The 15,045-nt window shown below is 40.3% G+C and overlaps 1 protein-coding gene across 10 annotated transcripts in view; it reads right to left on the bottom strand.

Annotated features, from left to right (window-relative positions):
• Positions 1 to 395: 395 nt before the first annotated feature.
• The window catches only part of prrc2b (proline-rich coiled-coil 2B), a 47,370-nt gene continuing 32,720 nt past the window's right edge, over positions 396 to 15,045 (bottom strand). For 5 of the 10 annotated variants that reach the window (XM_084693298.1, XM_084693302.1, XM_084693301.1 and 2 more), the window contains exons 20-33: positions 14,588 to 14,664; positions 13,997 to 14,284; positions 13,777 to 13,878; positions 10,601 to 10,787; positions 10,419 to 10,516; positions 7,184 to 7,311; positions 5,532 to 5,772; positions 5,240 to 5,407; positions 5,010 to 5,048; positions 4,680 to 4,771; positions 4,501 to 4,582; positions 4,185 to 4,310; positions 3,713 to 3,922; positions 396 to 2,397 (exon numbers count right to left, since the gene is read on the bottom strand). In XM_084693298.1, the coding sequence (XP_084549424.1) occupies positions 2,230 to 2,397; positions 3,713 to 3,922; positions 4,185 to 4,310; positions 4,501 to 4,582; positions 4,680 to 4,771; positions 5,010 to 5,048; positions 5,240 to 5,407; positions 5,532 to 5,772; positions 7,184 to 7,311; positions 10,419 to 10,516; positions 10,601 to 10,787; positions 13,777 to 13,878; positions 13,997 to 14,284; positions 14,588 to 14,664 (2,006 nt within the window). In that variant the 3' untranslated portion in view covers positions 396 to 2,229. The remainder of the gene's footprint in view (positions 2,398 to 3,712; positions 3,923 to 4,184; positions 4,311 to 4,500; positions 4,583 to 4,679; positions 4,772 to 5,009; positions 5,049 to 5,239; positions 5,408 to 5,531; positions 5,773 to 7,183; positions 7,312 to 10,418; positions 10,517 to 10,600; positions 10,788 to 13,776; positions 13,879 to 13,996; positions 14,285 to 14,587; positions 14,665 to 15,045) is intronic. The other 5 variants (XM_084693305.1, XM_084693307.1, XM_084693303.1 and 2 more) reach the window with 4 other exon arrangements.

The raw sequence follows: 15,045 nt of genomic DNA, 5'->3' as shown, positions 1-15,045 counted from the left end.
GACAAACGGTTTGATAAAGCCAACTGCTTTATTTTAACTTTTGCTCTTTTTAGCATGGAAAGAGCGAACAATGATCAGACATGGATAATAAAAGGAAAAATATTTGGTAGGATGAATACTGTAATCAGTTCCAGAGAACACTGATCCTTTGACAAAAAAACGTAAAAGTAGAGAAAAGAAATGCACCTGGATGAAATCTTGCTGTGTAGTTACAGGTATGAGTGTAGATAACAAGAAAACCCCTCAAAACTGTTTCTGGTGTATGTAAGCAGTTTCTGTACACTGAACTACTGGATGAGTCCAAAGCTGACAATCCACACAGAGAAACACTTTTTTTTTTTTTTTTTTTTTTTACTTCTGAAGTGAAAACAGTTCACCCTGTAAAAACAAGGGCCTTTTAAACATTAAATCCTTTTATTTGTGATACAATATCTAAATCAAGCAGTAGCCTATATATCAGGCGTCACCCATGGATCAAGTCTGAATATAACTGTACAGGTATGCAATGCATGTACTCAGTATACCAGTGAAACAACCCATATAGATGAAGCTGAACATGTTGTAGTGTCATGAAGCATTACCATAAGAATCTGTAACATATCAGTTATGATCGCACTGAATAGTGAATTTCAAACCAAGTGTCCATTTGACCATTAAAAGAAGAAATCTTACCAACAACAGAAAACTAATATACCTTCTTCAGAGTCTGTTGCAACTGCAGTGCTCACAAAATAAGCTTAAAAGAAGTGCATCAAATCATCAAGCTATTTTAAGTCATGTTTGCAGTCAAATCATACACAAAAATATATATTTGGACCCTAATTGAGATTATAGCTTGGCTGCATTTTTCTCTCTCCTTGCAACACCAGAGACCTGACATGGTTAAGAATATAGAAAGGTGTCACTCATTCCTTCACAACACCTCTCCTTAAAATTGTATTAAAATGGAAGAAAAACAGATTGTTTTTATGGGGGGGAAAAAAAACATTAAACACCGAAGAGGAATAGAAAAATCACGTTATGCAAGTCATACATTTCCAACTCATCACAACCAACAATTAAGCAATAAAGATCAACGCAAATTTTCTATTGGCTAGTTTGATTTGATTTTACACAAATAATTAAGTGAAGTTCACCCTCAGCTTCCTGACAACGGAACAGCCAAATTATGACAACCACACATTATGCATAAGCTGCATTATGTCTAATAACTTCAGGTAGTCTTTTCTAGAAAAGTCTCTGCAGGTCCCGTGGAAAGGCTCTGCGGTTTACACATGTTCAGCATGTCACATGCACACAGCATCAATGCCAGAAAAGCTTCCAATGAGGCAACATGATTTTGCTTAAAATGTCCCAACTTTTGTTTTTGTTTACAAAATACATAAACAGGATAACAAAACTGAAAAGCAAAATAACAGCATCTTAAATAATAAAGACCATCATTTTATACTAATAATCTAAGCAGTTTAGTCAGTCTTTGAGCTGTAGCCTAATAAGGACTGCCAAAACATTGACTCACATCAGATCAAGCTTCCCATGTTAAGCCACAATAATGTCCTCAAAGTTGAGTTTGAAGGATTTTTATTGAATAAAAGTAGTCCTTTAATAATGGAGCAAGCAGGCAATGATATTTAAAAAAAGTTAAAACTGTCCACTGTTATCAGCATATAATCGCATATCATGTGAAAAGGAGAGTGGGGAAAGATGAACAGGTGCCACTTAAAAGAAAACACTATACAGATTTTGCTTTCTTGTCTCAAGTGTCAGCCTCCTTTTATGGGCGCAAGTCCCAAAAATAGGTGCGAGTACAGTTTGGCAAAAATGGTGTGGAGAATGGACTGTGCAGGGGCTGGCGGTTTCTTTTTTTTTTCGGACTGATCCAAGAACGACAACAAACAAATTTATTTTCAAAATGTTTTCCTCTATCATTATTCTTCTTGCAAAAAAAGGACAGATAAATGTTAATAAATAAAAAGGACATTGAAGTCTGCTTAGAAATGTCCCAAACGATGGTGTCTATGCATATATATATATATATATATCTGTATGTGGTGTGTAAGGAATAACAACAAGTGTCCTGTTTTGACAGTTCAGGGAGGGTTCATTATGCCTGCCAACCAGTCAGTTCCTCTGTTCAATGCCGGTTCTGGGTGGTAGAGGGGCAATGAAAGGCTCAGAACTGCTTCTGCTGGCAAGCTGGGTAGGAAAGTGGAGGTTTAAGGTCCGTTGCTATGCCTTGCCCTCCTCTACTCTGACGGCATGGGGTTTGATGGCTCCGGTGCGTGATTGTTTGTCCTGCCTGCCGGAGATGAGTGGCTCCTGGAGTTTGCTGGTCAAGGTCCCCAAAGGAGCCTGGGCCTCACCCACTACCTGGCACACGCCATGCAGGCCTTTACTCTGCAACATACACACACATCAAAGAGTCAGCGCGTCAAGTAATAGAATGTCTATGCATCACTAACAATCATCTATTTAAACAATATTTTGGTGGCCAATTAATTGGTTTATTATTGTTGTGGTCGGTGGTTAGCAGTGTATGCCATTGAAGGGTCTTTCTTTTCAGCTCTGAAAGGTACCGTTTTTTTTTACCTTTAGGTAAAGCCTTCTTTGTGTATACAAGGTAACACCAGTCTAGTAGGTTGGTGGAATGACCGAATTGCAACAATAAATGCACAGACAATTTTGTGCAAAATCTCCTAGAAGACTTTGGCAGGGTGAAAATGCCTTTGGCGGGTCACGTAAGCTTTTTCAATGCAAAAAATAAAAACCTGGTTACGCAAAATCTTTAACTTGTCTATGAGCTTAAAGTCACTCCATCAAAAATTATTCTAAACAGTATTCTACACATTCTAGCAAAGTAGGCTTGTATACAATTTAAAACATAACACTATCACAATTCATGTACAGTATGTATCAGAATACTACAGATTTTCTTAAGGCATGAATGTAAAAAAAAAGAAAGTCAAGACACTTGTGCGCAACAGATAGGCCTACTTGCTAAAGACACTTGTTGCAATGTGGCCATCGATGGACCAGACCAAGAGGCCTTGACTACAAGGAGCTCATGAAGAGATTTTATAAAATGAAAAATAGGATGCTAAAATGTTCTGCCTCTAGTTGTGAACTGTGTAGGGGAAAACAATGGCTGCAGAGCAGGTTATGAAATGTGTAAACAAAAGTTAATTTATATTAAAATAAAATATGCTTTAACGTGATCATTGTAATTATAATAGAAAATTACAATTATTAGGACAAATAATTGCTACTTGAGTGTTTGCTTGAGCCAGTTGAAGGCATGGTACACAGGCACGTGTGCACATGATCAGGATGTTACCACCTCCGCCTTATTGTGAGCCAGTAAAAACCCTGTCACAGCTCAGTTCATAATAGTTATACATTATGAAAAGATTTATCAATCTATACATTACAACAACTGAAATTTGAAGCTTGGAAAATATCCAGTTTGAATTGTTAAGCACTGTTATTCCCTAGTCAATAAATAATGTCCTTACAGTACATGCACACACTTTTACAGTACAGAAACAAAATTGAATTCTGAAAACGTTTCTTGAATAGTTTCATCAATTTTACCTACCAATACACAATCAACAACCACAGCCAGTTATTATTCTTGAGAGCACCATTTGCACACAACAGGCTTGCATTAGGAAAACAAAAAACAAGAAAATCGGTTTTACAGTGGGTGGCTCACCTTCATGCCATCCTCCGGCCCTTTGACAGGGGGTTCGGGGGCAGAGGGTGGGGTGGAGTGGAGAGGCTCACGGCCAGGGTTGGGATAAGGGGGAGAGCGGATAATGACTGTCTTGTTGACCTGCATGACAGGTCGCTGGATGGGGGTGGGGAAAGGGCCAGTGGTGGGAGGGCGCATGTGCATCACCATGCTGCCCTGTGGAGGGGGCACCTGCAGAGAGGGGGCAACGAGACAGAGAATGTTAGCATAGTAATGCTATTTGTTGCATTGTACAACCTTTTTTTCTTGCCTCAGTCTCAAAGACTGGATATGTGTGCCAGCTCATCTAGCACACAGTTCACAAATGCTACACATTTTTAGTTTTATTTCAATATTGAAATGATGTCAAAATGACCAATACATTCATGTATTATCAAGGTTGATCCTCTGACTGGTGCAACATAATGGTCGTGTGTGTGGAGGTTTCTATGACCTTCCTGTGGAGGGGGCACAGCGAGGGCTCAAACCAGCCCGGGTGTGTGTTGTAGCAGGTGCTACAGGAAAGGAGAGAGCCACTGGAGGCCCCACCTTGCTGCACGGTCTGCATGGGAGAGATCCTCTGTGTCCAATGAAATGGGAGGGGAGAGGGCTATATGTAAGTGTGTATAAGGGCAGTGATGGACTATGAGAGGATGGGCTGTGTCTTGTTTGGAGAGTCTGTGGGTCAACGTGCGTGGCAGTCATTTTTATAATCCTAATTTATTGTGGTGTGTGAGCAGTACATGTAGTGTTTGTGTGTTAAGTCATACCTGTTGAGTGTAATGTCCAGACAGTGGGCCCATAGACCCCCCGGGACCAGAAGGCTTCCCACTGGGGCTGGCAGACCCAGGCCTGAGGACAGCAAAACATCATCATGTGTTCTTTAGCCATCAGAACAAACCTTTCCAGTTTGTATGCATTGGGCTTGCTATATAGAAGGAGTGTTCACCTGTAGGAGCCTGGCATGCCTGGAGAGTGATTGGACTTGTCAGAGAACTGGAACCCTTTCATCTCCATCTGAGAAGCCTGGAGAAAAAGTAACTGGTTAACGGGAATGGGGGGAAAGCAGCTTTTAGTGCTCATTGTGGAAAAACATCCAACAATGAATATTAACAAAAACTTTTGTTAATATTCATATTTTGAAAACGTATTTATTTATTATTATTCCCAATTAAATATCAATTCAAATGTTGATAAATACCACAAAGTGCGTGACATCATAGAGATAGTTCACCTAAGTGACAAAATTGCACTCATTTTTGCTCTCCATTTGACTTACCTTGAAAGCAGTATATGGACCAGTAGACATTGAGAAATTCTGCAAAACATTCAAGTCATTTTGTAATTTAGGTGAACTATCCCTACTTTAAGTAATTTTGTCAACTGGGCAAACAATCCCTTACATTTTTCCCGCTTTAAATCTTCCCATGTTAAATTTAACAGCGGTTGTCAACCCATATGAAAGCAAGTAGCTACACTGTTTTATACAGGTGCATAGACAGTGCTCACCTCTCGGTTGCCTGTCAGGACAGGAGGCTGGGAGACGGGGGGCATCATGCGGCGCGGAGCTCCCACAGTCAGGTTCTGGCCTTGCTGGAGCTGGATAGACTGGGGCAAAATGAGGTGCTGCTGGGCCGAGCCGTAGCGCAGCTGGGAGCCTGGTAAGGGCATGGTCACCTAGGAGGTAGGATACATTCTCATATTCAATAGGGCTGTAGGTATATCCACAAACTCCTAAAATGTACAGGTAAATGGTTTATTCACTACCTAATCCTTGTATGGACATGTGGGCTCCACTGACCTGAATGAGCTGGGAATCCATGAGCTGGGAGGAGCCCATGCCTGCGCCCTGGTTCATCTGTCCGTCGTACACCAGAGGCTGATTTCCGTTCATAGGTTGATAGTGGGAACCTGACTGCGGCTTGACCATGTCCGAGGGCTGCATGGCTGGGAATGCTGAGTAAGGGCCCTTCAGTGGAGCTCCGCCAGACAGCACCATGGGGCTGGGCTGGGATAGGTTGGGGTGCATGTACACCTGGGACCTGGAGAAAACAAAGATAAATAACGAGTTGGACAGTTGAGTTCTATGGTGGGGAAAACTGGTGGTGTTTTAACTCGTTTCTTGGGTTTGTATTACTTCACAAGACTAGTGCACAGAAAGTGATGCACTTGGTGATTAAGATGTCAGTGAAACACACAGATTACTTGAACTATAGACAGTGCCCGTGATAACGTGTGCACACGCGCACACATAGAATTATAGATAGGGCACAATGGCCACGATAATGTTTGTGACTGATTTCTGGAATTATAGACAGTGAAATATGCCTGTGATGCAGCTGGTGATGACAGTTCTTCAAAGTGGCTTTGGTAGGTTACCCATATTTCTCAGATCACAATTGAAATTCTCTGAAGGACTTGTTCAACCTCCCCATAACCAATGGTAGTCTCTTATGCAATCATAAAAATAATTTCTCATTATTTTATCTCATTATGCCAATGCACTGGTATATTCATGGAAATTAATGTATAGCTTATGTTATGTTGACCAAAATGTGTTATATTGGTTCCCTGTTAAATTATCTTGCCACCACAAATCTAGACATTTAGTTAATAACAGAAGTCAGTTGAGACAGTTAACATACAGCACTTGCATGTACAGTTGTGCCTAAAGGGTGTTTGCTATGTTTACATTAACGTTTGTATTTTTTCCTTTGTGCTATGTAATGCTGTAAAATTAGTGATATATTCTATATCGCATTCACATAAATAAGACAAGGTCCGAGGAGACTAAATTTGTAAAAATGTGTAATTTGAACATTGTTCCTGTTGTGATTCCATTTGTGAATCGCTATATTCATGCCCCAAGAAACCGACCAAGAAGGCTACAGTGGTAGCAGGGCTCCAGATTAACTCTTTTTACTAGAAGCACTGTAGCCCCTAACTGAAAATGTTAAGGGCACAGGCAGAAAACTTGCAACTCAATTTTTCCCCGTTTTAAATGTATGACTGATAATGTGCTTTAGTTCACAGTAGGGCTGTGCGATATGAGCAAAATATTATATCCTGACATATCCCAAAAACCATAGATATCACGATAGGCACATTTTCTTTAATTCATTAAATGAATTGTTTAAATAAAATGACCACAGAGAGGCCAATTTCTTCTAAAGTTTTTTTTATTGCCACAAAACGAAAATTAATTTTAAATTAATTTTTCAAAAGTCAAAATTGATCCTTATGGTTGCATATACACCGGAAATCTATTCTGTGCAACCTCAATATTTGGGAGGGTAGCAGACTACTTGTACATAATTCACAATCAGCTGCCCAAAAATCTAATTCAAACAAATACACAGACAGACACACACACACACACAGATTCCTGTCATTATTGTAGAGATAAACATCCCCTGTTCCAAATGAAAAGTTGGTCAGGGTTGGTCCCATTACCTGAAGGGAGGGATGGAGTTGAACATCTCTTGAGACTGGGAGACAGGCAGGCCTCCACGGAGCCCAAGCTGGGCCTGGGCCTGCAGGGACGTGTGCAGGGAGATGGGAATATGCTGTGCCGCAGCCGCCTGGAAACAAAAAACATACATACCAGCGTTTAAATACAGATGGCTGTTTATCATTTCTCGCTTTGCTTCCATTTTTGTTTTCTCTTCGTGCAGAAACGAGCACCAGGCTCTCAGTTGCTTGCACCAACTGCCAAAAGGCCTGCCGTTTCTACCTTCTTCTATCCACACCCAGTGCCATTTATTTGAGTCCTTTATCTATGGGTAGGACATCATCCCCAGGCTTCATGAATTTGCGCACCATGCTTTCACCGACAACGCTAACGTGACGTATGGATCTCATTCACACTGTGTTGCCAGGACCCGCCCTGCTATGCTTCTGATAGGCTTGTAACGTTAGTTATAGCTGCGTTCCTCTCATATTATTGGTAGGTGAAATCAATTGACTCGTAAATATGAAACCATGCAAGTCCCCAATTTTTTTTTCTTCTAATGGCCGCACGCCAGATATCCGGCACGGTACCAGAATCCTTAAGCCCTGCATATATTTGTGCGAGTAACGCAGTTCCATCATCATGAAGTGTACATTTGTGTGGAAAACACAGCAGTGTAACTGGGGTTAATCTGAAGCTGACTTGCCAGTGTTTCCCACACACAGTATAATGAAATTCCAGGACTTAAGACTTTTCAAGCACTATTTTGGGGTTTTTCAAGGACTACAATCAGAGATCTCATTTATCAAACGTATACTTTATTTACTTTAAATTCATCCTTATTAACGCTACAAATGTTATTCAATCAAGAGCAGCAAGTTATTTTCTCTTTTTCTTTTGTTCTTTGATTAACATTATTGAGACAGACAGCAGTGGGTTTATTAGACGGCTGTCTCTAAGACCTGACACACATATCGCGGATCTGACACAAATCCAGTTTTCCAGATCTTCACATTCATTTAAGACTTTGAAACTCATTTAAGACTGTGCTTACGAGGATACTCGCCAAAAATCATCAAAGTCATTTTGACAATTTTCTCTTTCGTCCATAAGTAGGCCTAATCAATACGGTACTGGCGCGAACTGTCTAAGAAGAAGCTGCTTTTCTCTCGGTGTGTGTGTGTGTGTAAGTCTGGTGTGTGCAAAGAACGCCACTTCAGACAGCGCTTTTTCAGAACCAAATTCTATGGCTCTTATCGTGCTTGAAAAACACTTAAATTAATCGAGAGCATTATCATATGGTATAACGCAAACCAAACAATGCCAGAAAAAACAGATGGTGCTTTAAATTAGCAGGAGGGGGGGGGGATGGGCTGAGGCGTTAATTTAGATTTTATATATATATATATATATTCATATATATTCATGACCTCATTTTCTGAAGTTTCTTCTGAAATGTTTCTTATAGGCTTTAGAAAACAACATAAGAAAAAGACATCCGCCAAATTCATGAACGCTTGACAATGGGTTCATACACAGCAGAAGTTTTTTGAGCTGTGCTCCCCCAGAAAAGTTTTCTTAAATTGAAAGTGCATCCTCATGCACTTGAATTTTCATACATACACGCCCCGACAGCTCCTCATAAGGGCACGTAACAGTAGCGACGTGTGCAGTCAGAATCGACACAGTCAGGAAAGCAACAGGAACGCCAGTTATGTCCAAGCGAAAAGCAACCGGTGCACAGGTGCATTGGTGATGATTTCTCCAATGATTTCTCACAAAATAATTAACACTTCGAACACAGAGAATTGCATTTGAGACAACTCTGGCCGATTTCCGACTGCTATTTTGAGTTTGGAAAGTCTTCTGAAGTTCCGAACAAATCCCAGATGAGAATTTTCATGAATGCCAAATGTTTTCCTAAATCCAATTCTGAAGAAATTCCTTTTTAAATTCTTAACCGCGTTCAAGAATAAGGTCCATTGTCTTTAACCTGTCTACGATCCAGGGACGCCTACGGGCCGGAAACCCCCTCCTGCCCCAGTTACTGCGCTCCAACAAATATATTTTTTAGACTGCTGCACACTGCTACACATGCTGCTACGATTCTTGTGCTTCCATTGATGCACACCATTTCAAGATCGATTCACAACAGCAAGTACACTCAACATCTTTGTGATAGACTACCTTTGTTGAAAAGCATGAGGACATTTTTTTTTACTTACCTAATATGGCTCACAGCTGTCCAGTTATGCGAAAAATCCCAACAAAAATGGTCTGGTTACATTCCCAAAGGTCCAAACTATCTAACCATGTCAAGCCTTTCGTCCAAAACAATGTATTACCTCCATACATAGCCACGATCTAAGTACGAGGCACGAAGTATCTGTGGAGCCTTCAAAATAAAAGTCCAGGCGCAAAATGGATGACTAAAGCCATCAAATAAAGCACTCCAATGTGTTCATGCTTCAGTTTTTGTGTTTCAGCAATTCTAATGGGAGATTTAGCCATAATATATGATAGTTGTAAGTACCACCTTTCATTAGAGATATTATGAAAAATGTATACTATTTTATCCTAAGTATTTCACCTTGGTTACCAAGGGTCCTTTTGGAGTCGCCGAAACGCCCTTTTAGAAAACGCCTGGATGTACTCTTATAAAAACATGTGTCAAATATGAATATATTGTGGTATTATATTAGACTTTTGACTTGAATTGGGTACGGCTTCATGCTGTGGTCCAATTCTGTCTTCCAGCTAATACCTACCACCTCAAGGCCTCTGTTTTCAAAACAAAATCTAGGTGAAAATCCCTCCCTCCCCCTTCCCTTCAAGTTAGATATAATAATATTCATAGTTAAACACATTCAGCAAATATAACAATACGAGTCCAACGTAATGTTTAGACAACCTAAACCTCGAAACCATTTTGCGCTCAAATTGATGCTACAAGATTTCTCACATCACTTGTTCAGGTCCATATGTATACTCACATCAAACTGATACAATGACCTAGGTTTGGGATAAGCCCCTAATGTTTACAACATCTTGCCTACCACAACAAATGGAATCTTATTCTGTGGGAAACACTGCTTGCTATTTAAGTCCTTGATAGACGGGGAATAAATAACAGACTAGAAATAGTAAATTATAGTAAACTATTACATTAATTGGGTTAAGATTATTATTATTTTTATCACAGCAGACAGAAAGCCATTTTCATATGCAATCTTGTACCTGCTGGTAGCTCTGTGGCTGGGTCATGGTTGGGGGCACCAGGCGAGGCTGACTGGGGAAAACATGGCCATCCAAATACAGTGGAGGGATATGGTTACCTAGAAAAAACAGATTACAGTTGCTCAGTTCATAGTTGTTCATAGTTATAAACAATAACAAAAAAGGCTTCCATGCAAACTTACCCTGCATGGACATTGAGGGTGCCACAGAGGCCACAGGCATGGGTGGCATTGCCCCAAAAGAGCTGTAGCTGACCCCAGTGGAGGAGCCCACACTACAGGGGGGCTGGGTGCTGGAGCTGACTCCACCTGGGGAGCCCTGCTCCGGGAGGGACTGAGAGTTCTCCCATGCCTTACGGGCTGACTCCATCTGACAAAATACAGGTAAAGACAGGGCATTGGTCCATGTACACAACAATTTTACCTTGACAGGCCTAATCATGCTTATAGAAAAGGGTATTGCTTTATTGGAGCCTTATAATTTCAGCAATAGAGGAAAAAGTGGATGGAGATGTGGACCAACCAAATCCTACAGATCCCTTCTGAGATCTGACAAGCACGGGACAAATATTTTGGCAAGTCAACCAAAACGTATGTAAAATGTATATATTGTTTAATTAATCTAAATCAGGTCTGTAAATCTGTAAGATGGTGGGTGCAGCGAAGATGGGGAGCTGAATGCGGTTTCTTACCCCCAGAACATGGCAGAAAAAATAAAGAAAACTTCGGTGAATGGGAGGAAGAGTTATTTTTTACTACTGTGAAAGAAAGCTGCGTGTGTCATTTGCCAAGCGAATGTAGCGACGGCAAAGCGGCACAATGTGGGGTGACACTTCACTACGTGTCACAAAAGCTACCATGCTAACTACCCATCAGGTAGCGCGCTGCGGGCAGAAAAAGCAACATAGTTCATGATTTGTAAAAATGTTAACAATTGCTGAGATTAATAGAAATTAAGTGTTGAATATTTATATTATCTGTTCCACCTTGTTAATTCATAAGTCCTTGTTGATAATTATTGTGAAAAATCATTAACGTGATCAGTGTCTTCACATGGATGAGTATCATTAATAATAATAATAATATAGAACTAAAGGTAAACTGAGCAAATGTGTTATTTCAGAAGACTGCGTCAAACTGGTAGCCCTTTGTATGACTCAGTACCCATAAAGTAGCTCCAAGTTTCAAAAAGGTTGGTGACCCCTATTCTAACTCCATTAAATCTAATGGATTTAACACGTGAGCAAAAGTCAGTCACGCTTGTGAAGCAGTGGTGCTTGTCACTACCCAAAATATAATGGAGGAATATTTGGAGGATAATAGCAAAAAAGTCAATGTGGTGTAACCCTAAAAACTTGGTACCAAATAATCAACTAGTTTGGCATAATGTTACATTATAACTATTTAATAGGGGTGTAACGATACACTCAGCTCACGATTCAATATGTATCACGATACTGGGTGTACAATACAATATGTATCAAGATATTTTGAACAACATTTGAAATTAAACAGAAATTCACTTAACAGATGTAGTTCTAAAACGTAAAACATTTTCAATAATTTTCTTTGTTGTACATACAATCTAGTTTACGCCGTTAAAGCGATTTCTGTGAACGCAAGCATGACGCAGGTGCAGAGTAGGTCGTGTGCTGGTAGCTCAACCAATAGGATTAAATTGACATCATATTGTAAAAATATAGCCATAACTCTACAAAACATTTTGTATTGCGATATATTATTCCACCCCTACTATTCAATAATAAGTTATGGAACACCATTGTTCTGAAAATTACTATTAATTTGGGGAATTGTGACAGTCAAGTCAATTTCCTGAAGCATCAAGTTGGTGTAACCACTATTCAAGGAGCCATTTCATAATTGCAAGAAGACCATGTGACAGAACATGATATCATAGAAAAGGGCCCTTGATAACCCTAACTGCTGTATACCAAGGTTATAAACATTTTTAGGGTGTGGTCAAGTATCCTTGTCGGCATGTCAAATTGTGTAACCCCAGTAAAACATTAATAATTCCTCATCCTTTACTTTAAAGATTTTGTTTTAAATATCACATCAAGGCCATCATCAAGATTATCCTGCGATTCAACAAGATTAGTGATTGCAAAACTACCTGAACGATTCTACAGAAGAAGTCTCTTAAACTCAATTTTAATTGCGACAGACTGAAATCACAGACTGCCAAGTTGCAAATAGCCCTCAACCTCATTGATCAACTATGACCAGACGAAACTACGGCAAATGCACTTTCCTCCCCAACATGTCACTGGCGTGAGGTTTGTTAAGGATTTGTAAGGATGAAATGATTGACAGTACAATTTCTGTCTTTAAGTTAGAACCTTTCATTCTGTTCATTGAAACCAATCTCTCATATCAAATTCATAATCTAACTTGTTCATACTATCCATATTTAATTGGCTTGAATAACTTTTTTGTAAAAGATAGACGTGTGCTTGTTTGCTATTGTAACGATCTGCTCTATACTCTAAGAACAAATTAATTACTTCGGACTACCGATAACATTTATATAGGTTTACTTGGTTCCTAAAACAATTTCAAGTTGCTGCCTTGACTAATAAATACTTGATTAGAAATTAAGTATTTCTATTCTTCAATGACCACATCCCACTACACTAGTATTCAGATAGGGGGCTCAGTTATTATATGCCCTGAAATTCGGAAGGCAAAAAATAAACTTCTGTGGTGGTTAATACAATATTTCTTACTGCAGTTTTTTTTAACAACAGTGTGTGATGTGAGGGAATTATTTAACGTTACTCATTGTTAAATATAACTATTAGACAAGCAGTAGCGCAGAGTGGAGCAGAAGAGTCAAGAAAGATGAGAGAAAAGTGGAGGGGAGGAATGAAGAGAAGGAAAGAACAGAGGAAACAGAAAGCTCAGGCCATCAGACAGGGGCCGTAAATATGTTGTGAAGTTTGTTGCATGCGCACACCACCCAGTTAAAACTGAACCGACCCCAACCTTTCACCCTCTGCTGAAAACAATCAGCACAATTAGCAAAAAGTGTCAAAAGAAACAAATATTTAAATGACCACCACAATCCCAACTTCACTAACTGATGCAAATACAATGGATTAGTATGCAGCTGTTATATCACAATACAACTTCATGCACCAGTTGAGTTAGTGTTGTGGTGATCATCTAAATTTCCATAAAACATGGAATCAGAATCCTGTTCATTGACTGACAGTTCAAAAATTCTCCATGCTGAGACTGAGCTCTTTGAGAGGTCTTTCTATCCCATGTTTCCACTGAACTAGTAAGGTGTGTGCGTATGTATGAATAAGAGAAGGTAATTAAGGTAATTACTCTACCTTGAGAGTAAGGTCTGCGCTGGGGAAGGATATTGGGTTAAGGTTGATGCCTGGCTGCAGGTGGTTGCTGCGTAGCATGGGGATGCTCTGGTTAAGGGCCGGCTACAACAATAAACAGACATATATATTGTTGCTTTTCTTCACTTCAATTCCATCAGTAAGTGAGATTCAATCACAATTCCAAAGCACTGGACACACTGGCCATCAAATCCAAACTCACATTGCTAGCAAGGGCATCCTGCAGCTTGGCAACTGGGTTGGACACGGGAACTGGAGTGGAGCCGGGTGGCAGGCTGAAGTCTGAGTCCTTGGGGCTCACACCAAACTCAATAGGCGGTACTGGCAGCACTGTGTCCACATGGTGGTCCACTCCGTTGACAGGTGTGATGGGGCCACCTTCCAGGCGCTCAACGGCCTCTGAGCCCTTGCGGTGTTTCAGCGAGCGCTCATTACCGATTGGGCCAGGTTTGTGCTGCTCCTTGCTGGGCTCTGGGCTTGCATCAGAATCCTGGAAGGAAATAAAAATTGAACCAAGGGCATTCATTAAGGTTATGGTTTAACCCCAAGATCAAATCAAATGTAGTGCGTATAGCTCTTTTGTAAGAGCAGAAGGCGTCACAGATGCCCATAGATCTACCTATCGCCAACTAAAACCCTCAAGAAAAACAGGGAAAAACTACCAGGAAGGCTCCTTGGGAGGAGCAAGTCAGTGAGGGACCCCCTCCTCCAGAGATGTGCAAATGAAACCAAAACCCAACAGTGGAATTTGCAGAATTATATGATTGGACTACACAGCAAGACTGTACAATACCTCAGAGTTAGGTTCACTTCCTGTATATGACACTTGCTTGGTCCATGAGTCTCCTCCTGATGACTGGACTGACAGGGCTGGAAAGAACAATGAATGCGCAATAATTAGAAAAATAAGGTATGCGAGGGTGGCGTTTAATTAGTAAAAGAGATTTAGTGAATTGTAGCTGCAGTGCGGCCATAGACAAACAAAGAATAGACAAGGAGGTCAAACACAAAGCCTAGTGAAAAATTGAAGCCGTTTAGTCAGGATCTCAATCACACTGTGTTGCCATGACCCGCCCTGCTTTGCTTCTGATAGGCTTTTAACATTAGTTAGAGCTGCATTCCTCTCATGATTGGTAGGTTAAATCAATTGACTTGAAAATATTAAACTGCATGCAAGTTCCAATTTTTTTTTTCCTTTCTCACGGCCGCACATCCGGCACGATGCCAGAATACTTTAAGCCCTGAGCACGC

This window comes from Hypomesus nipponensis, chromosome 27, assembly GCF_054491055.1.
Source record: "Hypomesus nipponensis isolate SF chromosome 27, ASM5449105v1, whole genome shotgun sequence".
In the NCBI taxonomy this organism is placed as follows: Eukaryota; Metazoa; Chordata; class Actinopteri; order Osmeriformes; family Osmeridae; genus Hypomesus; species Hypomesus nipponensis.
This window is presented reverse-complemented; position numbering and strand designations above follow the sequence as displayed.